The sequence below is a fragment of the Hemibagrus wyckioides genome, linkage group LG05 (genome assembly GCF_019097595.1).
Source record: "Hemibagrus wyckioides isolate EC202008001 linkage group LG05, SWU_Hwy_1.0, whole genome shotgun sequence".
Lineage (NCBI taxonomy): Eukaryota > Metazoa > Chordata > Actinopteri > Siluriformes > Bagridae > Hemibagrus > Hemibagrus wyckioides.
Genome location: NC_080714.1, coordinates 9,797,680 through 9,821,853, shown reverse-complemented (window position 1 = coordinate 9,821,853; position 24,174 = coordinate 9,797,680). Strand labels below are relative to the sequence as shown.

General features: G+C 39.2%; 1 protein-coding gene across 5 annotated transcripts in view; it reads right to left on the bottom strand.

Annotated features, from left to right (window-relative positions):
• Positions 1-1,148: 1,148 nt before the first annotated feature.
• Positions 1,149-24,174, bottom strand: part of cfap74 (cilia and flagella associated protein 74) — a 53,764-nt gene continuing 30,738 nt past the window's right edge. For all 5 annotated transcript variants that reach the window (XM_058388904.1, XM_058388907.1, XM_058388906.1 and 2 more), the window contains 17 exons: positions 20,181-20,268; positions 18,577-18,750; positions 13,091-13,224; positions 12,617-12,893; positions 12,448-12,543; positions 12,173-12,315; positions 11,230-11,364; positions 10,641-10,750; positions 10,461-10,516; positions 9,059-9,178; positions 8,463-8,618; positions 6,854-6,983; positions 6,357-6,511; positions 5,087-5,225; positions 4,594-4,721; positions 3,947-4,081; positions 1,149-1,304 (listed from right to left, as the gene is read on the bottom strand). In XM_058388904.1, coding sequence (XP_058244887.1) covers positions 1,194-1,304; positions 3,947-4,081; positions 4,594-4,721; positions 5,087-5,225; positions 6,357-6,511; positions 6,854-6,983; positions 8,463-8,618; positions 9,059-9,178; positions 10,461-10,516; positions 10,641-10,750; positions 11,230-11,364; positions 12,173-12,315; positions 12,448-12,543; positions 12,617-12,893; positions 13,091-13,224; positions 18,577-18,750; positions 20,181-20,268 — 2,287 coding nt within the window. In that variant the 3' untranslated portion in view covers positions 1,149-1,193. The remainder of the gene's footprint in view (positions 1,305-3,946; positions 4,082-4,593; positions 4,722-5,086; positions 5,226-6,356; positions 6,512-6,853; positions 6,984-8,462; positions 8,619-9,058; positions 9,179-10,460; positions 10,517-10,640; positions 10,751-11,229; positions 11,365-12,172; positions 12,316-12,447; positions 12,544-12,616; positions 12,894-13,090; positions 13,225-18,576; positions 18,751-20,180; positions 20,269-24,174) is intronic.

The window sequence follows — 24,174 nt, the reverse complement described above, 5'->3', positions numbered from 1 at the left end:
GTGGTGGCTGGATTAAATAAGAAACATTTGCATGAAAACGTAACTTTAATTAATGATGTGTTATCTGACCTACACCAAAAACATTACTTACTACATAAATACAGCTGATATGAGGGACCCATATTCATATTATCTATGCATTATCTCTGTATTCCTGTAAGGCTGCTTTACGACAATGTCCATTGTATTGCCAAAAGTTTTGGGACATCTGCCTTTACATGCACACAAATGTAATATGGAGTTGGCCCGCCCTGATGTTGGACGAGAAGGCCTGGGTCGCAGTCTCCGCTCTAATTCATCCCAAAGGTGTTCAGGTTGAGGTCAGGAACCTGTGAAGTTCCTCCACACCAAACTCACTCATCCATGTCTTTATGGAGCTTGCTTTGTGCACTGGTGTGCAGTCATGTTGGAACAGGAAGGGGTCATCCCCAAACTGTTCCCACAAAGTTGGGAGCATGAAATTGTCCAAAATGTCTTGGTATGAAGCTGAAGCATTAAGAGTTCCTTTCACTGGAATTAAGGGGCCGAGCCCAACCCCTGAAAAACAACACCTGAATTCAATGATCTGGAGGGGTGTCCCAAAACTTCCGCCAATATAGTGTAAGTGCCATTCAAAGCAATACATAATGAATTGTCAGTACAACTGAATTTAATTAAATTGTACCTGCCTGTGAAAGCTCAGTGTTATGATGCACTTTGCTGTGTTTATTCTAACTTGAGTGTATATATAATTTGTACAGCTCTTTTACGCAGTGTGATGCTTTTAAACACTCAAATATCTGCTGAAGATATTTTTAGCTAGAATGATGTGTACTGCACTATGTATATACAGTTAAACAGCCACCTTAACCTACCTGAATAACATCTAAAGCAAACAAGCAAGTAACTCCTGGATGATGTAAATGATGTATCATGTGAAGAAAGAGCTCTCTCAGACTCCCCCTTCTGTCTGCCTGCAATACAATAATGAACAAAGTGTACGCTTCTTACTGAGGAAGCTGATGAAAGTGGGACTGATTAAAAGTAACAAAGCATTCAGGTTAGAAAGGTTATTTTTAATGACTATATATATATATATATATATATATATATATATATATATATATATATATATATATATATATATATATATACATAAAACCATAAATAACAATAAAACAAGGAAGGTTTAGATTTGATATGTGGCTGAAGATCTAGCCAGGAGGTGTGTGCTGGGACGTGAGGGCCAGGAGTGTGACGCTGTACACTTCAGTCTGGTCTCCTTTCAGAATCAGTGGAACACACTCCTGTATCACCTTGTTGGGCTGGAACACACACACACACACACACACAAAATCACTGACAAAATGTAAATTTCATTTATTAGAAAGTTCTCCATAAATAATTTTACCCACTTTTAAGTCCTTTTTGTTGACAAACTATTCCTGTTTTGATTCTTGATGCAAAATAATACAGAACTTCTTAATATTAATATCTATCTGTCACACGATCTGGGTATCATCACCTCAGCTTAATGATTCTGCAGTAAGGTAATGATCAGGCTTCCTGCATGCTGTCTCAGTGGTATAATGCTGGACAACATTTCCTCACATGTTTTACGAGCCTGACCTAAATTTAACCTCGAATTTATCGAGGCCTTATTTAATGACCAGTGTTCTACATACACTATATTGCCAAAAGTATTCGCTCACCCATCCAAATAATCAGAATCAGCTGTTCCAATCACTTCCATGGCCACAGGTGTATAAAATCAAGCACCTAGGCATGCAGACTGTTTTTACAAACATTTGTGAAAGAATGGGTCGCTCTCAGGAGCTCAGTGAATTCCGGCGTGGAACTGTGATAGGATGCCACCTGTGCAACAAATCCAGTCGTGAAATTTCCTTGCTCCTAAATATTCCACAGTCAACTGTCAGCTGTATTATAAGAACGTGGAAGTGTTTGGGAACGACAGCAACTCAGCCACGAAGTGGTAGGCCACGTAAACTGACGGAGCGGGGTCAGCGGATGCTGAGGCGCATAGTGCGAAGAGGTCGCCAACTTTCTGCAGAGTCAATCGCTACAGACCTCCAAACGTCATGTGGCCTTCAGATTAGCTCAAGAACAGTGCGCAGAGAGCTTCATGGAATGGGTTTCCATGGCTGAGCAGCTGCATCCAAGCCATACATCACCAAGTGTAATGCAAAGCGTCGGATGCAGTGGTGTAAAGCACGCCGCCACTGGACTCTAGAGCAGTGGAGACGCGTTCTCTGGAGTGACGAATCGCGCTTCTCCGTCTGGCAATCTGATGGACGAGTCTGGGTTTGGCGGTTGCCAGGAGAACGGTACTTGTCTGACTGCATTGTGCCAAGTGTAAAGTTTGGTGGAGGGGGGATTATGGTGTGGGGTTGTTTTTCAGGAGCTGGGCTTGGCCCCTTAGTTCCAGTGAAAGGAACTCTGAATGCTTCAGCATACCAAGACATTTTGGACAATTCCATGCTCCCAACTTTGTGGGAACAGTTTGGAGCTGGCCCCTTCCTCTTCCAACATGACTGTGCACCAGTGCACAAAGCAAGGTCCATAAAGACATGGATGAGAGAGTCTGGTTGAATGTAATATGGAGTTGACCCACCCTTTGCAGCTATAACAGCTTCAACTCTCTGGGAAGGCTTTCCACAAGGTTTAGGAGTGTGTTTATGGGAATTTTTGACCATTCCACTAGAAGCACATTTGTGAGATCAGGCACTGATGTTGAATGAGAAGGTCTGGCTCACAGTCTCCGCTCTAATTCATCCCAAAGGTGTTCTATCAGGTTGAGGTCAGTACTCCACACCAAACTCGCTCATCCATGTCTTTATGGATCTTGCTTTGTGCACTGGTGTGCAGTCATGTTGGAATAGGAAGGAGTCATCCCCAAACTGTTCCCACAAAGTTGGAAGTTCCCATAAAATTGTCCAAAATGTCTTGGTATGCTGAAACATTAAGAGTTCCTTTCACTGGAACTAAGGGGCCGAGCCCAACTCCTGAAAAACAACCCCTGAATTCAATAATTTGGAGGGGCGTCCCAAAACTTTTGGCAATATAGTGTATATTTCTTTGCTCAAATGATTACAGTAGTAATGTTTGTGGCTGACTGGCAGCATTACATGTAATTCATAATGTTATTTTTTTATTTTTACATTTGTTGCAAACCATGATGAGTATAAGTTCTGTAACTTTTGAAATTGATAACTTCACATGAGAACGTTCATATGAAAAAAAAATTCAGTATTACTGTCACTTCCGAACTATCACAAAGGTACAATTTATTGGTATATTCCTAGTGGGACTGACTGTACTGGATCAGAAAACAGCTACATAGTGTGTTTGGTTGTTAAAGGCATATTTAATTATGGTACTGTTTTGTTATTTATTTGCATTGGTGTGTTCTAATACAGTTCAGCCACTACAGGCAACTGAACAACGAAATAAAATTTAAACTAGAGCTCCAAATACATAAAAACTTGCTCATTGCAAAGAATCAGCCATTTCCAGTTAGACCTAGATTTTGTTTTTTTTTAATGTTATGAATTCAATTACTTAACTTGAACTTCTTACCATTTCCTGATATATTATAAACATTTGACTGGCTATGCAAATTAGCCATGTAAATTCAGGATGCTATTTTGTTGCTTAGCTATAAAGCTACTGTGACCGCCAACATTCCTTGTGTTTAAATAGTATAATGTGTATTTGGATTATAACCAAATATGAATACGTAACTGAGAATAAACAAATATTAGGTGTGTTCTAAACACACACTGTTTCTGGTGGCTATGGTTCACATTTCATTAGAAAATAAATAAAGAAAAACACTTTCTGGTTTAGGTTTATATCTGGATACAGTATATAAATAATTTGTCGCACTATACAGATAAATATAGTGCCATTGCATTACCGCCCTATTGTGTATGTTATAATTGCGTACTGTGTGTCCAGCAGGTGGTGTCCAAGTGATAGTGATGGTGCGTCTGTGACCTGCATCCACAGTTCCTTTGGTGGGGTCCACACCGAACCCATGCTGCTGAAGATCAGTTATGTTCTCCAATAAAAACTCTCCATTCTACAGGAGGTAACAGAAAACAGAAGACATGATGAGCTAGACAGATAGATAGATAGATAGATAGATAGATAGATAGACAGACAGACAGACAGACAGACAGACAGACAGACAGACAGACAGACAGATAGATAGATAGATAGATAGATAGATAGATAGATAGATAGACAGATCAATAGCTAGATAGCTAGATAGATAGATGGATAGATAGATGGATAGATGGATGGATAGATAGATAGATAGATAGATAGATAGATAGATAGATAGATAGATAGATAGATAGATAGATAGATAGATAGATAGATAGATAGATAGATAGATTGATTTTATTGATTCCGTGATGGAAATTCTTGTTACAGCAGTTTAGTCAGGTACAAGATACAACACACACAGAGAAGATGGCAGGAAAGCAGGGAGAAAAGATAAAACAAAACTGTAAATTCCCAGTGTATTAAAATATTAACTTTGGCAAATAAGAGAGTGTTTTCAGGTTTGGGAGACACAATGAAGCGTACCTTTTTGTTGTGCTGTTGTGAGCTGTGAATGCAGCCCACCTCTAACTCCCGCACTGCAGCTGTCACCTGGCCCTCACAATACACACTCCTCAGAGTCAGCAAAATAGGTGTGGGCAGCTTCACCCTCTCTGTTTGTGTGTGTGAGTGTGTGTGTGCGTGCGTTTGTGAACCAATAAAGAGACAATGACATTAATCAACAACTGACAGCAAACATTTTAAATAAGCCTGCCTTTCTTTTCTAATAGTTTCATGCAACACAAGAACAAAAACACATGTGCAGGCTTGAGGCTTATTTCTCATTAATAAATAGAAACATTTCAGTAACTGTACTGGAAAGAACTGTGCAGTTGTATTGTATAAAAAGCAACTTCAAGAATGGACAAAAGTTGAATTGTGAATTGTGTATTATGCAGAATGTTTAAGGTAAAGAGTGGAAAGAGATATTTCTCTGAAATGTCAGATAAGCTAGTTTGAGCTAATTTATGTTACGTACCTGTGTGTTCTACTTCACCTGCGCTGTATATGTTTGGAGGGATGAGTGATTCAGAGCACAGGTCTAATGGATCACCACCACAAACAAACATGGTGTGGCATCGTGCTGCACCTCGTAACTCCAGATCACACACTGTTTGCTGTCTCACACACACGCACACACACACACACACACACGCACACACACACACAATGTTGAAATGAATAAGACACTACAAATATGCTACACATCAGTAATGACTCTAGGACATCAACAATATATTGCCAAAGGTTTTGGGACGTCTGCCTTTACATGCACATGAAATTAATATGGAGTTATCCCACCCTTTACAGCTATAACAACTTCAACTCTTCTGGCAAGGCTTTCTGCAAGCTATAGGGGTGTGTTTATGGGAATTTTTGACCATTCCTATATAAGCGTATTTGTGAGGTCAGGCACTGATGTTGGACGAGAAGGTCTGACTTGGAGCCTGGCTCTAAATTTATCTCAAAGATGTTCTATCAGGTTGAGGTCAGGACTCCACACCAAACTTGCTCATCCATGTGTTTATGGACCTTGCTTTGTGTAGTCATGTTGGAACAGGAAGGGGTCATCACCAAACTGTTCCCACAAAGTTGGGAGCATGTAATTGTCCAAAATGTCTTGGTATGCTGAAGCATTAAGAGTTCCTTTCACTGAAACTAAGGGGCTGAGCCCAACACCTGAATTCAATGATTTGGAGGGGTGTCCCAAAACATTTGGCAATATAGTGTACCTATATGACACATACTGTGCATATGTAAACAGATGTGTGTACAGTCCTGAGAAAATTAATTTCCAAAACATCAGAGTATCATGGGACACTGGGATCAATAATCATCAATGTGGCATCACAGTGACATCACCAAGAACAGGATGTCCTGCTAAATTTTTTCGAAAGGACAATAAATAACTTTAGTAATCACTGATTAATCTTGGCATGTGACAACAATCTCTCATATTCTTTACATGTCTGGATTATGGGGTAGGGTGACTAGATTCTCAAATGAAAAAAAAAAAAGACATCCAGCCCTACAAAATCACCCCAAACTGACCTGATGAGACTAATTCCAAAAGGTATTTGGAAAAGCAGGACTTAGCATTCAATTATGCAGACTTCAGTTACAAATTGAATTGCAATCAAATTCTGTGTTTACTTTTTGACTGGACGTGCAAAGATCTTTACATATTTTAAACATGCTTGTTTTTTCTATGTCACTGCAGGTGATTTTATTGCCTGAAGCTCTCTCACATGGTTCATAAGTTGGACATGGAGTACATCTCTGTAATGTAGACTCTCGTGATCAGGCTGGAACGTCACAGTGATGTCCTGAGTGTTTCCGGGGGAAATAGTGCCCTCTGGAGGGGACACACTGAAGACACTCTGACCGCTGTGATTCTGAGTGCCTGGGAAAAGCAGCAGAAAAATGATGATCAAGATGTGTTTCAAAGCTACACAACATTTTAGAGCTTCAGTATAATGAGTGCTGGTCACAGAAGATATACAGTGTAATGGCATGGCACTGCTCTTTCTTGTTAGATTTAAGATCCGCCCTTCAGCATCAGTTATCCTAATCATATGAGTACTGCTCCTATTAAAGTATAGCATATCACATCATTATACTTTAATATAGCTGACTAATTCACCCAGATATGGAATTAAGATTAATGTAGCAACTGCTATGAATATTCCACATTGCTATATCTAACCTGCCCTGGTTGTGCATATAAGAATCTCTGGTCTCTTACCCAGAGTTGTGCATGGTGTGTAATATGTGGAGAGGAATGCTGGAAGCAAGCGTGTGTCCTTGTGTTTGGAGAGGCTGAGGCTGTCTAACGACACTCTGAAGTGTACAAGCAGAGCGGAAGAGTTCTGAAGCTGCACAAAAGAGGATGGGAAAGAGAAAGAGAAACAAAAGCATTATTCACACCGACAAGACTGACTGACTCCTTAAATTCTGATCAGTAACACTGAATTATCCACTTGAAAGATCAAATTAATGCTGGGTCCCACTGCCTATTAAAAATACATTAACTCTTTGTGATCTTACATATTGGAGGCAGTAAATATCTAAAAGGGCTTTGCACATATTCCTCTCCCATTGCGATTTTTTAAAAAATGAAATATTCTAATAATCAACCACCTGCATTTATGCTGCTAACTTATATATTATACCAATCAGGTATAACATTATGACTAGTGCTAGGTGAAGTGAATAACACTAATTATTTCCTCATCAACCACCTGTTAGTGGGTGGGATATATTAGGCAGCAAATGAACATTTTGTCCTCAAAGTCGATGTGTTAGAAGCAGGAAAAATGGACAAGTGTAGGGATTTGAGTGAGTTTCACAAGAGCCAAAGTGTGATGGCTAGACCACTGGATCAGAGCATCTCCAAAACTGCAGCTCTTGTGGGGTGTTCCCGGTCTGCAGTGGTCAGAATCTATCAAAAGTATCTTTTATGTCCTGTAAATCCTTTATGTATCCTTTAGATCCTGTAAGTTGCAAGGTTGGGACCATAGAGACCACAGTAGCAAAGCAGGACCAACACAATATTAGGCAGATGGTCATAATGTTATGCTTGAACAGTGTATGTTTATGTTTATGATACAGCACCCCTGGAGCAGAGAGGGTTAAAAGAGCCCCACAGTGGCAGCTTGGCAGTGCTGGGGCTTGAACCTTGACCTTCTGATCGAATGTGTTCTGTTACAGCTGCACATGCTGGAAATGAAAGTTTCCAACAAGACCACTTGACATAGAAATAGTGCAGAATATTGAATACTAAAATATTCATGATATTGAACAATGACTTCCTTTGTTTTCAATATTTAAATATTTTAACACTTTCTGTTTATTTCCAATTGCAAACCCTGATTTTCACTGTGGACTTTTGTACCCTATTGTATATTTAACTTCATATCAAAATGAAGTTTTATGAACTCATGAATGAAGTGATAGAGTGCATCCACATTATTTATTTATTTAATCACAAAGTCATAAACTGACTCACATCTGCCAGCATCCTTGATATTAAAGCCAATAATAGGTACAACTCTGACCTACTAAAACCCGGACACGCCTTGACCTGTGCCATTCCATAACCATCATCAACCATTTAATCATATACTTAATGAAGCAGCAGTGAAAGACACAGCCTTACCTATAACTAATAACTGGTCAGGTTTAAAAGGATGGAAATGTTTAAATTTGTTAACTTTACAACTACCACCAACGAATATACAGAATACAACAGAAAAACTAAAAAAATAGTCTATACATTTATTCCGATGCTCTCTGTAGTTAAAAAGTGAACACTGACAGAACTCCTAAAACCTGAATTAAGGCTGAGGCGTTACCATAAGCACTTGGCTGGTGATCTGTTTCTCCAGCACGTATCCGAAATCCATGATTCGTCCCTTGTGTGTGCAGGTGACGAGGGGTTCGATACCTTCTCCACATAGCGTGAACTCCAGGGTCATTTTACTGCAGCTGACCTCCAGAATTTCATGATACTGATCCAAAAAAAATGAGTATCAGTATCAAAATCACATTAGTATACTTACAACATGCTGTTTCCTTTTAAATTCTCATGAAGATAGATGTAAAATGTCTAATTTATAGGCTCATAAACAAGTATAAATAAAGTCTAGTTTTAATAAAACTAGAAAAAAAGCTGTCATTAATAATAGCCTTCTCTGATAAATTATAGTTTCATATTTACAAATATCAGTCATTTATTAACACAAGGACAAATGAAGGATCTATTTCTTTTAGTGTTGATTGATTATCTCCAAGTATGAAGGCAGTCTTGTGAAGCCTTACTCATTAGACCAACGTATGCCTGAAATGCTTGGTGAATCCCTCCAGCTACTTTTGATAGAACTAACTTTAGTAAAACATGTACTAGATCACTATCCCGTTTTACACGCCACTAGAGGCCAGTGCTGTTTACCTTTTTAGCCAAAGCTGGTGTAAAAGCCAGCAGGAGCGTGTGTGTGGCTCCAGGCTTGACTCCTCTCATTGCGTTCAACACGGTGAATGGCCCGTTTAAGTCCAGCAGAGAAGACTTCAGCTACAGCTCATGTTAAGAAAAACGTTTGCTGGCACTGACATAGATAAGACAGGGTTTGCACAGCTATCCTCAATCAGCATACAGATCATGCTAGTCAGCTGTCGGTTTCAGCAAAATGATGGCTTGTTGGCAGATAATACAAATGCCTGTATTTGTAAATCATTTTCTATAATAACAGCTTGACTTCTAATCGATGCATACTGCTAAATAGAACATATAATCATTGGTACGTTGAAGCCAATTGTGAGATGATGTTTTCAGTGTTAGCAGTGGGCTTTCTGTCAGCAGAAAGTCTTTAGGACAGACAAGCTGTGTTTTGTTTCTAACAATCACAAAGAGTTCTTGAAGCAATAACCATTTATAGCTGCTATAACATAAGAGATAACAAGAACTAATTTGTCTCTAAGTACAAACTGATCAGAAATATGCAATACGTGTAATATTGTAGATGTTGGGAAATTGCTGTGGGACAAAATCAAGAAAACCTGTTGATATGTTGCTCTTACACCAATCAAGCATAACATTATGACCACCTGCCTCATATTGTGTTGGTCCCCCTTTCGCTGCCAAATCAGCCCTGACCCATCGAGGCATGTACTCCACTAGATCCCTGAAGCTGTGCTGTGGTATCTGGCACCAAGATGTTAGCAGCAGATCCTTTAAGTCGTGAGATGGGGCCCATTAAGAGACTTAAAGGATACTTACAGAACTTAAAGGATACTTTTGATAGATACTGACCACTGCAGACCAGGAACATCCCACAAGAGCTGCAGTTTTGGAGATGCTCTGATCCAGTCGTCTAGCCATCACCACTTGGCCCTTGTCCAACTCGCTCAAATCCTTAGACTTGTCCATTTTTCCTGCTTCTAACACATCAACTTTGAGGACAAAATGTTGACTTGCTGCCTAATATATCCCACTAACAGGTGCCATGATGAGGAGATAATCAGTGTTACTCACGTCACCGGTCACTGCTCATAATGTTATGCCTGATCGGTGTGTAGGAACATCATATTTGACGAAAATTAATTCCATTTATGTCAGACAACATAACAGCCATTCATTATTTTCCTATAACATCATGCCCTGTCACATTAATTGCTAATAGATTTTTTAAAAAGGAAGTAGAATCTGTAAGATGTGTTAATGAATACAGATGATGTACAAAACAATTGGAGCAACAATGTAATAATAATATTAATAATACTGTATTAATAATAATAATAATAATAATAATAATAATAAGTAGAAAATGCTTTAATGTCTGCTTCAGAAAGGATACCTGAACAAACTCTGAACAAATATTCTGGACTGTCACCTTTTTCAAAACCTTCTGACCTAAAGCAAAGAAAACAATAAATAATAATAAGAAGAAAAATCAAACACTATTTCCTCCCAATCAGCTGACTGATACAGCAGCAATAAAAAGGTCCATATTTATACACAGGCTGATCTATCTTACCCGCTGCCACCTGGTTGAAGTTGATGGTGGTTTCACCGTTGTCAGAGATGACCATCAGCATGGGTCGAACAGCAGGGCAATGCAACTCCAGGTACACTGTGTTATATGGGCTGTGTAACAAGGGTTCCATTTTTATTAATCCAGCTCAGCCCTCGAGCAGACTGACACAAGAACATATTAAAGCAATTCTTTACTAGTCAGCGCTCTGCACAGTTCTCCCCAAAATTTGGAGCAATATGCGACTGAGTGCTTTCAGTCATCCACATCATTTTAAAATGTCAATTAAGACCAATGGGAGAACATTTTTCACCAGGGGCTTTTGTTTCTTCGACTTGGAAAAGTCGCAATGCCTAGTAACTTGACTTATAGCTGCACATGTTTAATTTTAATGTGAAAATTAATTATATTTTGTGATTTCTTCAGTGGACAATACATGCATCAATCACATTATATGCATGAATCTGACAAAATGTGATTTTACTCCATTTCATATTTGTCAGTCATAAGAAAGATACAGCTAATCATGTCCTAAGCTTATTGTGTGAGTGTTTATACGCAATGAATTGTGTAAAATTGTAAGTAATTTCACCTGTATAAGGGTTCCTCTGTCTCCTTTTGCAGTGTAATGTCTCCATTGGACACAAAGCATGGGATGATGTAACGGCTGCATCTCTCTTTATAAGTGCGGAGTAGAGAGGCCTTCGCGGCTACATACTCGTCTGAGCTAGAAAAAATTGTATTAGTAATATTTTCACCAAAACATCTTTTTTGGTTTAGAATCTGATCTGAAGATTTGAAGTTTCTGGACACCTGACCATCACAGCCAGGGGTGCCCAGTGTTATCTGTAAAATAAATAAAAAATACTCCCAACACAGGTTTTAGGCTGATGGTATCCTAAGTTTGTGACCTATTGAACCAGTGTTAATTCATTCAGTGATAGAGATGGCAAAGCACTCTTGTACATCGCTCTGGATAAGAGCGTCTGCAAAATGCCAGAAATGTAAATGTATTGAAAGTCAAGATCAGTTGGAATCAGTGGTTGCTCCTGCTTGATTGGAATGAAAACCTGCACCCACACCAGCCTTTTGTGGATAAGATTGGACACCCCTGATCACAGCCATTTATGGTTCTTCCCAAAACTATTACACACAGCCATATAAGAGGTCTTTGTATACTGCATAATTGTAATTTTCCTTCATTGGAACTAAGGGCCCCAAACCTGTTTCAGCATGACTTGATGTACCAAGTTTGGAGTGCTCTGATCTCAGTCTCACCGAACACCTTGGAGATGAACTGGACTTACTGGAATAACTAGAACTCACTAATGCTCATGTGGCTGAATGGACAAATCCCCACAGCCACGCTCCAAATTCTAGTGGAAAGCCTTCAGAAGAGTGGAGCTTATTATAACAGCTGAGAGAGAGTAAATCTGGAACGTGATGTGATGTGATGTTCAAAAAGCACATATAGGTGTGGAGATGGTCAGGTGTCCCCAAAATGTGGCCATTTAGTATGTGTCTTGTACACTAACTCCTTCTGTATGTCCTCAGGATTCCGGGCTTGTAAAGGACTCTCACTTTTGGGACTCAGAGAGCTAGTTTTCTCATTTAGCTTGTTCTGATTTATAGGAGATTTTTTCCTGTTCTTTGGTTCCTTTTGTATCTCCTTTTCTTTCTAAAAGCATGAAAAAAGAAAAACATAAACCAACTAGATTAGAAACAATACAAACAGATAACCAATGCATCCTGATAGATGATGCAGCAGTTTTCGGCAGCAGTTGTCTTCATCATCAACTTTCTTAAATACCTGTGACTCCTCTCTCTGCATCAGGAGCCGAACAGCTTCTGCCTTGATGACGTCATCAGACAGTGACGGGCTGAATGTAACTTGGACCAGACACCTCTGTGGACAAAATAGCTTTCATTAAGCTGGAACACTTTTAAATGTGTAAAATATTAAACAGAAAGATCATTACCTGACCAGGCTGCACACATCCTGTAGTGGGGCTCACTGTAATTTCAGAGTTTTCAGGAGGAGTGAATGTGAAAAATCTGGGAGCCACAGGAGAGACGGGGCCCTTTCCAATGCGCGGCATGGGGTTTGTAAAGTCATTGAGGCTGGTGTGGGAGTTCAGCATGTAAAGCACTGCTGTGGACTGATCTCCTATTGCTGTGGCTCCAAACTGCACCAGGGAATTAGAGAGCTCCAGGACAGGACGCACTCCAATCGCACGACACGGTAACAGAAACACACTAAGTGGAAATGGACCATGTGCTGGATTAAGCATAATACATTGCTTCCAGAGTCTGTCATTGTAAACTAATGCTGTTTATATGCTACATAACACAGTGTATGTATCAAGAAAACTTGAGACAGCACGATCATGGCTGATAAAATGATTAAACATTTGAATGAATACACGTTTTTGAACAGATATGATCTGAAATACCGGTTAATTCCAGACTTGCAGGTGAGTTGAAAGTTGTATTCGCCTGCTTTCAAGGCACTGAAGATCAGATCAATGTCCAGCGTCTGTAGTGGGAGCAGCGTGCCAAAGCCATCATTAGGCTGGACATCAATGAACTACACAAAAGAACAAAATTTTCCTGTCATACATTTCACATCAATGTTTTAGAGGCAAAAAAGACAATCTTTCTTCAAGTCTTCTTTTTATTGGTGTTAAATCATACCATAACGCTCTACCATGATTATAACACTTACACTGGATAATTTGGATATAACATTGGATATAATTAGCAGACTTTAAAGTGACACAGCCTGATTCACATGACATAAATAATGTAGATCTGTAAAACTGTGTTCTATGTAATGATACAGGAATTTTAAGGTAACACATGAGGTCTGGAAATCACTACTTGGCATGGCATTTGTGGGAAGAGATATACCATTCCACCGCCATCCTATAAACCTTTTCTGAAGCGGGCAATTTAGTGGCAGATGGATTCTTCCCCTTAGTGACCCCCTCTACACAGGGTGCCGGTACACTGGCCACAGAGGAGATTTTGTGCTGAAGTAGTCAGTTTCTGAAAAAAGCTCATGGGCATGTGCCACATCGATGGGATTTACTATGTGTTCTTGTCCTTTCCCTGAAGATTTTGGAGAAAGGATGGATTCAAAGGCTATTTGGCAGCCATTTTGTCTTGCTGTGATGACTTTTCTACAAAATATGTCATCAAAGCACCATGAAGCTCACCACACGATTAGATGACGACCATAAGAGACATTTCACAAGATGGCTCACAAACTACATGTACAGTCAGGGGAAAAAGAAAGTACACCCTCCTACAAGTCTATTTTGTATTTATCAGGCCCTTAATAATTTTGTAGTCCACACCAACCATAAATAAACACATATCCTGAGCTGACAATAGCAAAAAGAAAACACACAACAGCTTTCAATATATATGCCTTTTCCACTAAAAAAGTAAACCAACTATTCAAAAAACAAGTGGGAAAAACAAGTACACCCTATCATTCAGTAACATGTTCACCCACCATTAGTGATACTATCTTGAGTTACGCATTTTCTGTAGAAGTTTATCAGTGTCTCACATCAGTTTAGAGAAATCTTGGCTCATTTTTCTGTACAACACTGGTTTAAGTTATTGAGGGGTGCTGGTGGCTCAATGGTAGGTCCAGGTTCGATTCCCAGCCACTGGGTGCAGTGCTGGTCCCAACCCAATAAAATGGGAGGGTTGCGTCAGGAAGGGCATCCGGCATAAAACCTGTGCCAAGTTGTTGTGCAGACCAGTTGGTCTGCTGTGGTGACCCCTCACACACGTATGGAGCAGCCGAAAGATCAACAACAACTGTTTTTATTCATTGAGGTTCCATGATATTTGGCTCACTTATGATCGCAACACTGCTTATGAATGGGGTTGAGGTCTGGATTTTGACTTGGCCATCCCAAGTGGTGGTGGCTCAGATGTTTAAGGCTCTAGGTTGTTGACTGGAAGATCAGGAGTTCAAGCCCCAGCACTGCCAAGTTGCCACTGTTGGGCCCTTGAGCAAGGCCCTTAACCCTCTCTGCTTCAGGGGTGCTGTATCATGGCTGACCCTGCACTCTGACCCTCTAACCTCCAAGGATGGGATATGCAAGAAAGAATTTCGCTGTGCTGTAATGTATATGTGACAAATAAAGGCTATTTCTTTTCTATTTCCCACACAATGACTGTAAACGCAGCACATTTATTTATTATTTAATGAGTAAGTGGTGTTTATTCCTGTACGCTGAATAACTGTGCTTCAATTTTAATCTTTACACTAAGTATCCTGTATACTAAATGAATATTGCATTCTGTATAAGATGGAGTTATGAATAAACTTTCTCTGTATAATATTCACATCATTTTATTCACAGAATTACAGCAGAACCTCGGCATACAGATTTAATTTATTCTGGAGGTGAGTTCCTAAGGCGAATATTTGTATTGGAAACAGATTTTCCCATATGAAATAATGTAAATGCAGATAATCCGTTCCAGCCACCCAAAAATATTACGAATATGACCAATACGAAGCATATGTAAACTGTATGGCTGCTTACAAACATCTGACCCAAGCCAAGCATTATTTCAAGGGTCCTTGCAGGAAGTTGTGCCACCAAGCTTGGGCTAAAAATAGAACAGACCACCCACGGCACCAATCTGTCAACAAAAAACGTGTGGAAAAAATCATGTAGCTTTTGAACGCATGCCGAAGGCAACGTTGTTGTCATGGGTTGACTCTTTTGAAACAGCTTTCACTGACTGAAGAAAAAAAAAAAAAAAAAATTCGTAAACTCACTTCGGTTTGCTTCTCTTGGCTTTCCACTGACGCAAACAAGTTTTGAACGGCTTGTCTGTCGATGCAAATTTCTTGCAAAATTCCAATTCTTAAGGTGAAAATTCATAAGGGAGGGCATTCGTATGCTGAGGTTCCACTATCACAATCATCTATTTTCTGTGCTAATTATCCTACATGGGGTCATGGGTAACCTGGTGACTGAGGACAACCATTGGTCAGGATGCCAAACCATCACAGAGCACAACTACACACACACTTAAACACTTTGGACAAATTAAAGATGCCTAATTTGAGATCAGCCTACCATGCATGTATTTGAATTGGGGGAGGAAACCAGTGTAACTGGAGAAAACACCCAAAGTATGGAACACAGGGTGGAGGAACTCAAACCCCAAACACAAAAGTGTGAGACAAACAAGCTAATCACTAAGCCATTATGGCACCATATTATCACATGTAGCACACAGAGTCACAACAACACGACACAGGTTTTCACTCCGGATGCCCTTCCTGATGCAACCCTCCCATTTAATCCAGGCTTTGGACCAGCACTGCATCCAGTGGCTGAAGTTTGGGCACTGGCTGGGAATCGAAACCTGGCCTTCGGCATGCTAGGGGAGACCTACCTACCACTGAGCCACCAGCACCCAGATTGTATTCTGAGATGATTTTTAATTATTATAAAATGAATCCCTGAGGTCACCAGATTTGTCTAAATCATTATCAAAACTATATCAGGGCATGCAGACAATGTAGATTGGTGTAAAAATGTTAGTGCACAATGTAATATGATATAACGAGACTATTAAAAAATAAACAAATGAATATGAAAGACAATGAATATGATATATAAATAGAAAATAATTAATTAAATACCTAACAAGAGTCTAGAATAAGGGTCATATATTATAACTATCACATTAAAGACTGCGAATGTGGTTTAATCTTTAACAACATGGCTTCCATCCTCATTATATGGAAACATACAGTGCTGCTTGAATGTTTGTGAACCCCTTGAGCTGTTCAGACTTTTCTGTTGTTTTACCTTGATTTTCTGATTTTATCATCACCTGCTTTTTATAAATTAAATGTCAGATGCATGTTAATCAATTTCATATGTTTGTTTAGAGGGAATTTAGCAAGTAGCCAAAAAACTACTGAATTATTGTATGTGCAAAAGTAAGTGAAGCCTTTTATTTAGTAGCTTGTGGCACCTCCTTTTGCAGCCATAAATTCAACCAAGCGTCTTTTGTAACCACTGACCAGTCTCTCACATCTGTCTTTGGGGATTTTTGCCCACTCCTTGCAGAACTCAGCCAGTTGAGAGAGGTTGGAGGGACATCTGGCATGTACTGCCCGCTTCAGGTCTAGCCACAACATTTCAATTAGATTGAGATCCGGACTCTGACTAGGCCAATCAAGAGTGTGAAACTTCTTTCTTTTAAGCCATTCCTTGGTGGATTTGCTTGAATGCTTAGGGTCGCTGTCTTGTTGCATCACCCATTTTCGGCCCAGCTTCAGCTCTCTGACTGATGGCAGCAGATTCTTTTCAAGAATTTGTTGATAGGTCTGAGAGTTCAAGTTTCCCTCAATAATATGGAGTCGCTCTGGCCCGGAGGCAGAAAAGCAGCCCCAGACCTTCACATTTCCACCACCATGCTTCACTGTTGGGAGGAGGTTCTTTTCCTGGACTTCAGTGTTGGCTTTTCTCCAAACATGGTGGCTTTGATTATGACCAAATAAATCTATTTTGGACTCATCTGTCCAAAGAATGGACTTCCAAAAGGCCTCTGGTTTGTCCAAATGATTTCTGGCAAAGTTGAAACGGGCAGCTTTGTTCTTTTTAGCAACCCTCCCATAATTGTCATGTCTGTTCAATTTTCATCTGATTGTAGAGGCATGTATATTTACCCTAGATGCTGCCAGAGAGCTCTGCAACTCTCTAGAGGTGATGTGTGGGTTGGCCTTTACCTCATTTATTATTTTTCGGGTGCTTCTTAATGACAGTTTTGATGTGCGTCCACTTCTAGGCGGAGTTGAAAGGCCTCCATTTGTAGATGATTTGTCTTAAAGTGGATGGATGGAGTTGGAATCTCTTGGTGGTCTTATAGCCTTCCCCAGACTGATGGGCTGTCACCACCTTCTTCCTGATGTCCTCGGATAGCTCCTTTCCTCTTGGCATTGTTTGACTCCTTGGCACTACAATGGTTTGGTTGGATTCCTCTCTCTTTTAATCAATGTTGCCCAACCACTTTCCTAAGGATGTCTAATTTGATTGGTCTGCTTAACTGATTAATTAAGCACCCGAATGTGTTTCATTCACCTGAATCTGTTACCCACTTGACTTTACCAATGCAGCTTGGGCTTCACTTACTTTGCACATATAATAATTCAATCTTTCATGTAGTTTTTTGGCTACTTGCAAAATTCCCTCTAAACAAACATATGCAGTTGATCAACATGTATCTGACATTTAATTTATAAAAAGCAGGGGATGATAAAATAAAGGTAAAACAACAGAAAAGTCTGAACAGCTTAAGAGGTTCACAAACTTTCAAGCAGCACTGTATACAGTAAAATAGCACTTGATCCAGTGCATTTTATTATTATTTTTCACAACGAAGTACAGAAAATTGCATCTACTAAGTGAATACTGAAATATACTCATTTTCAGTATATGTGTGCCTCTGAAAAAGTATGTTAGTAGCATAGCGGGACATTTCTATTACACTATAGTATAAAGGTTTTACAAAGAAGTATGATGAAAATGATATTTCTGTTGTAGTATGTCATCAGTGATTTACTGCTATCTGATCACATGGATATATGGCAGATAAAACTAGACCTTAATTCCTCAAAACGACTTTAAAGTGCTCTTGCTGGGAAGTGTGATTTCAGAAAGCCAGAAATAGAGACATTAGTGATGCCTTCGGGCTGGTCTATCAGTGAAAATGAGTGTAGCACTATTTCCAGTGTGCTCTAATAAAACAGCAGCACAGCCCATGCATATTAAAACCATAATCATCATAATTATCTGTTTCTTTCTTTTTTTTTTTTTTTGCACACATGTAGTTACTGAATCTCTATAAATAAATATATTGGTATATTCGATTAGTACTCTGTACTCACCTTGGGAATGCCCACAAAACCGAAATCTTGTGGTAATAAAGAGAGGTTGGTGAGACGCACAGTGGTTTGAACAGCCTCGAAAACGGTGCAGTGCCCAAAATCCACCTCGGTGTGGTCAAACTTCAGATCAGAGGTGGTCACAATAGCGTGGACGGTGAAGGGAACAGGCTTCGCCTAATGGAAAGTAACCTAATTAGCCTTATTCCTATGAACGGCCTGTTTGAGAGCTCATTACAAAAGTAAAATTAAGAGATGGGGATGAAATGAGCCATGGAAGAACATTCAAGTGGTGAGTGTTGAATGGCAAAAAGATGCATGTAGACTGAATATATTTACATATGATTGAACATATATCGTTGTAAGTAGGGAACGCAGCTGAACAAATGGTTACATTACACTTATAAAACAGATGTGGCAGTAAAATTTCTTTAGCTTCTGTCATAGCTTTCCTTCACTAACCTTGTTTACACATTGCCATTTATTTATAGATATAAAAAAGGAGGGAGACAAGGTGAGAGAGTGAAAGTGAGAAGCTATGTATATTTGCATTTGCGTTTATTTTGAGCGTGCTTCGATACACTTCTGAACACGTGTGCATTTATAGATGTCAAAGACAAGATGATAGGTATTGTGACAGATGTGTGAAAATCAAACAAAAAGGAGTCAAACCAGTAAGTCAATACAATAATAAGATTTTTTCCAGATAAATCACCTTCATCCTATGATCCTAATGGATGTGGTCTCTCCAAGGATGACTCCGCCCATGTCCACAGGACACGAGAGCTCACTGAGTCGTTTGATGAGGATGGAAATGATGTAATCATATACTATGGCTTTTTACAGCCACAAGATCCACTCAATTGAACACCAATGGGGGATTCGGGTGTGATAGGCAGTGCTCTGTAGCACCATCATCAAACCAATGACTGAGGGAATATCTTCTGGGGAGAGCAAATGTTCTCAAAATGACAGAGTAGTGTCAAATGTCCTGAGAATCACCCGGTATGTTGGCTCACAAAGAGTAGAAGCTACTGATAAGGTCGTAATAGAAGATCCTCACCAAGACCAGTGTGTGTGTGCATATGTGTTTGTGTGTGTTAGAGAGAGAGAGAGAGGGAGAGAGACAGAGAGAGAGAGAGAGAGAGGGAGGAGTATGTGAGTATGTGTATCTGGTTTTGAGGATTTGCCATGGGCAATGTTTTGGTCAGGAACACAGGTTTGAGCTCAGCATGAGTTCTGGCCTGGAAATTGTATCTGAGTGGGTGATAGGACAAGCGGATGATGTTAGATCCTGTTTGCCAAGGATAGAGTAGTGGAGGGGGGCTTTTTTTTGGAAACGGAAAGTTAACCAGAATCCAGGCTGGGGGATTATGGAAGTTAGCCCCAGATTCTTACTGATTCTGCTCTTACTCAATACGCAATGTTATAAAATAGGCAGTGCTATAAAAGCATGAAAAATAAATATAGCCTCTTACCAAAGCAATATGGTGGGGTAAACTCTAGTTCATTGAGGGAGGGCCAACATCATGAGAGAGAGAGAGAGAGAGAGAGAGAGAGAGTAAGTAAAGGCAGCCATGATCTATTTTTGACTTATTTGCACCTACCTGATCAGCCACCTGTACATTCAGAGGTACCTCCAGGACTCCTGTGTCCTGGTCAAAGAAGGACTTGGCGTCCTCTGGCAGGCTAGATCTATCAAAAACGACATGAAGGACAGGACAAAAATAAACACTGGATTTTTCAAAATGCTGCTGCTGCTGATATGACCAAAAATTAAAGCTAGACTTGCTTTGTCACCAATGCCTGCCTTTATACTTGATGTCTATGCCTTTTTTCCCAACCAAATTTACTGAAATAATACTCTCTCTCAGACAGATATTCTGATTTTGGTTTCCATAAAAAAAGAGCTAAACATCAGGCATGCTGGAATATTAACTAATATTATAAAGTGGATATAAAGTGATGATCTGTAGCGGAGATTAAAGCTGAGAGGGAGGTAGAGAACAAGGGAGCAAGAGCGAGAGAGACAGTATGGAAGAGCGAGATCGTAAGAGACAGGAATTTGTAGAGAGAGGGAGAGAGAGAAATAAATAGAGCGAAACAAGAGTTGCATTAGTAGTTCCACGTAGTCCAAAGGCTCTACCATGCGAGAGCATGGTAACCATGGTGATTGTGGGTGTAAGGCGCAGTAGAGTGGGATTTAGAGAGGGACATGCAGTCAAATGTCAGATTATGTAATACAATAAGCTCTGCTCAGTAATAATATGCCTAAATTAAACATCATGTAGAGTATAAAAGCTACTAAAGGTCAAACGAAAAAAGTTCAAGTTCTTGATGAGAATTTTTTTTTTTAAGAAAATTGATTGGTTTAATGTAAGAGCAATGAGCAAAATTATACAATATAGTTAAAGTAGTTGCAAGTCTCTATTGACACCGTATCACTGTATGCAGTGCTATTTTAGTACTAGTATATTTAAATACTTCATATAAACAGGAATTTACTGTTTCTCTCTCTGTAGCCAGAGATACATGAAATAATTGGCCAGTTTTCCCTTTGGATTTTTTTTTTTTTTTTTTTGCAGGTCGTTAAATTGCTGATCTTAAATGTTGTGAATGCCCCTTTAATTATGCAAGACCTTCTAATATAATGAGCAGGGCTATGAGTTTTGCAAAGTCCGATTTCACGCAAGGCTAATAATATCCTTCTCATTAAACTGAAGCGTTAAAAGCAGAAACTAGGGCTTTGCCTTTTTGTGTTTGTGGATCTCCTCAAAATAGATCTGATTGCATTGGACCTTCGCCTTCAATGGGGTAGCTATATTAAGTTAAAATATTTACGAATCGAAGAAATTTCTTTAAATAAAACCTGACCTTTACAGCCGGGATATTGGATATTCAGCCTTCTGTACCTCTATAATGCATCCAACTGGTGGCAAAATAAAAATAACGCAATTTCAATAAAAGGATTATGAACAATGGTGTGATTTTTTGGTACTGCTAAATTGCAAGGATGATTTAATGTGACAACTAAATTTTGGCATCCCTAGTCTAGGATGTATGTGCCATTTACCCCATCCATGCTACCATCTGAGAGCTCTACACTGGTGTTATCAATCCCACACTAGCACCGATTTATTTAAGGAATCGCTTGTTCTCGGTTAATGGAGTCTCGGTGGGAGCGTCACTCCTGAATTAGCTTGGCGTGGTGCTGCGGAAAAGCCTTGCAGGGCGTCACATGGCCCATCTGTCGGAAAAAAAACAGGCTTGTAGCACAGTTTTGGCTTCTGATATGAAAGCACACCACGCTACCATCCAAATGATCAGTATCATTTTCTATTCCATTATTGCATTATTTCAAAAAGAACCTACTGCCTAATTCCAGTCCATGAAACAATCTTAAAGACAAAATTCTCCTAATGACAGATTTAAAGCTTACAGTGGGTATAAAAAAGTCTACACAACCCTGTTAAAATGGCAGTTTGTTTAAGCAAAAATAAGATAATAATATAGTAAAAAAAAAAAAAAAAAAAAAAAAAAAAAAAAAAAATATATATATATATATATATATATATATATATATACAGAAAAATTAAAGAAACCTTTCAGAGAAAAAAAGAAAAATAAAATGCTTATTAATAACCTTATTAAAATAATCTGGTTTCATAAGTATGCACACCCCTAAACTAACACTTTGTGGAAGCACCTTTCTAGATCCATCTCCTTACAGATTTCTCGAGGCTAATACTGAGGTTACAGATTTTTTGCTGGATTTAACTCTGAGCTCTGGCTAGATCATTCAGAATCATTGATCTAAGCCATTGCTTTGTTGATTTAGATGTACTGTATGCTCTGGGTCATAGTCATGCTAAAAGCTGAAATTCCTTTTCATCTAAAGCTTACTAGCAGACACCAGAAGGTTCTGCACAAACTCATATTTGTAGCTATTCATATTCCCTTATCTACAATAATAGCCCCAGTTCTGGCTGAAGAAAAGCAGCAATAACGTATGATGCTGCCACCACCATGCTGCATGGGTATGGTGTCCTTTTGGTGATATGGGGAATTATGGAATTATTATGTAGTATTATGGAAGAAAATAAGAGACTGTTGTACTTTTCAGATATTCCTGCATCGCCAATAATGTTGCAGCCTTAGTGGGTAGGTTTTTGTCTTATCCTTTTATCCATTTTATGATGTCCTGTTCTTGGTGATGTCACTGTGGTGTCCTATTTTCTCTATTTTTTGATGATGACATTTCTGGTCTTCCATGATACATCTGATGTTTTGGAAACTCTCAGGATCTGCCTAGTCTGAAATATTTATAAAGCAGTCATTTAATGTTCATTAATATTACAGTTGGTTTGCTACTAGCCTTCTCTTCTAGATTATATGCTGATTCATTATTAGTGATGTACGACTATGTAATTCTGAAATATTAACCCATTTTTCTTTGTGTTATCTTGAGTAAGGAGCCGTGCACAGCCGAGTTTGAGGAGTCGAGAGAGCAGTTGGAGGATCACTGAAAACAAACTTTACTAAGAGATTATGCAGAGATTTGTGTTTGGGGGAAAAAATGAATGTTGTTTTACTGCTCTACAGTAGAAATGACTCATTTCTCTAGACTCTCATCATTTTTAAAAGATCGTTATTGTCATCCTAACCTGAAAGCTGTCCCAGGAGTAAGAATCTAATGGAAGAAGAAAATTAATAACTTAAGCGAGTGAGGTTGATCTGGTTTGATTTCATAGATATGAACACTGACTCTGCTACTAATCTTAACCTTAACCTGCATAAATTGTCATACAAATTGAGTAAAGCATTTCTAATGCATTTTGCTTTCTGATTAGTCCACCCAATACATTACAATGCACTATAACACATTCTCATGTGTGTATGGGATTTTTTTTCTATATTTAACACAGACAGTCAAAGAGCAGCATGAAATCGATTCTAACTGCCCTTTCTGCAGGATGCTGGATAATGGTGAGCCACATGAATAGACAACCTTGCTGAGCTTGTGAACTGCAGCTTGTGAAAGTATTGCTCCCAGTGAAAATGAGAAAACTGCAGCAAGTTATATAAGCAGGAAGTCGAGTAAGTCAAATCAAATCGCACAACTGGGCTTTGAGCATGGGGGAAGAGGAGTGAGTGAAGAGCAGCAAGGATGGATAAATAAGATAGGACAGAAAGAGACGACAGGCAGCATTAATGCTGTTTTAATCCCCGTTTATAATGCCTCTGATTCTCTAAAGCTAAAACTGACATCTGTTCTTAAAATTTGCTGGGAAAAGTCATGTGACCGAACACCAAAGCTTTCTTAGCTATCAGTATGCCTCAACAGTGAACCTTATGAAGGGAGGGCTTCATCATACCTGGATATTTAGAGTTGACAAATTAATAGTGGCTTTCTTATACAGTGGGGGAATTTTGCTGGGATGGTGTGTACTTGTTCACTGATAGGGTAAAATCAGTACAAATGAACACATGGTTATTGTGGCTGATTCATTTTATGATACACTGACCAGGCATAACATTATGACCACCTACTTAATATTGTGTTGGTCCCCCTTTTGCTGCCAAAACAGCCCTGACCCGTCA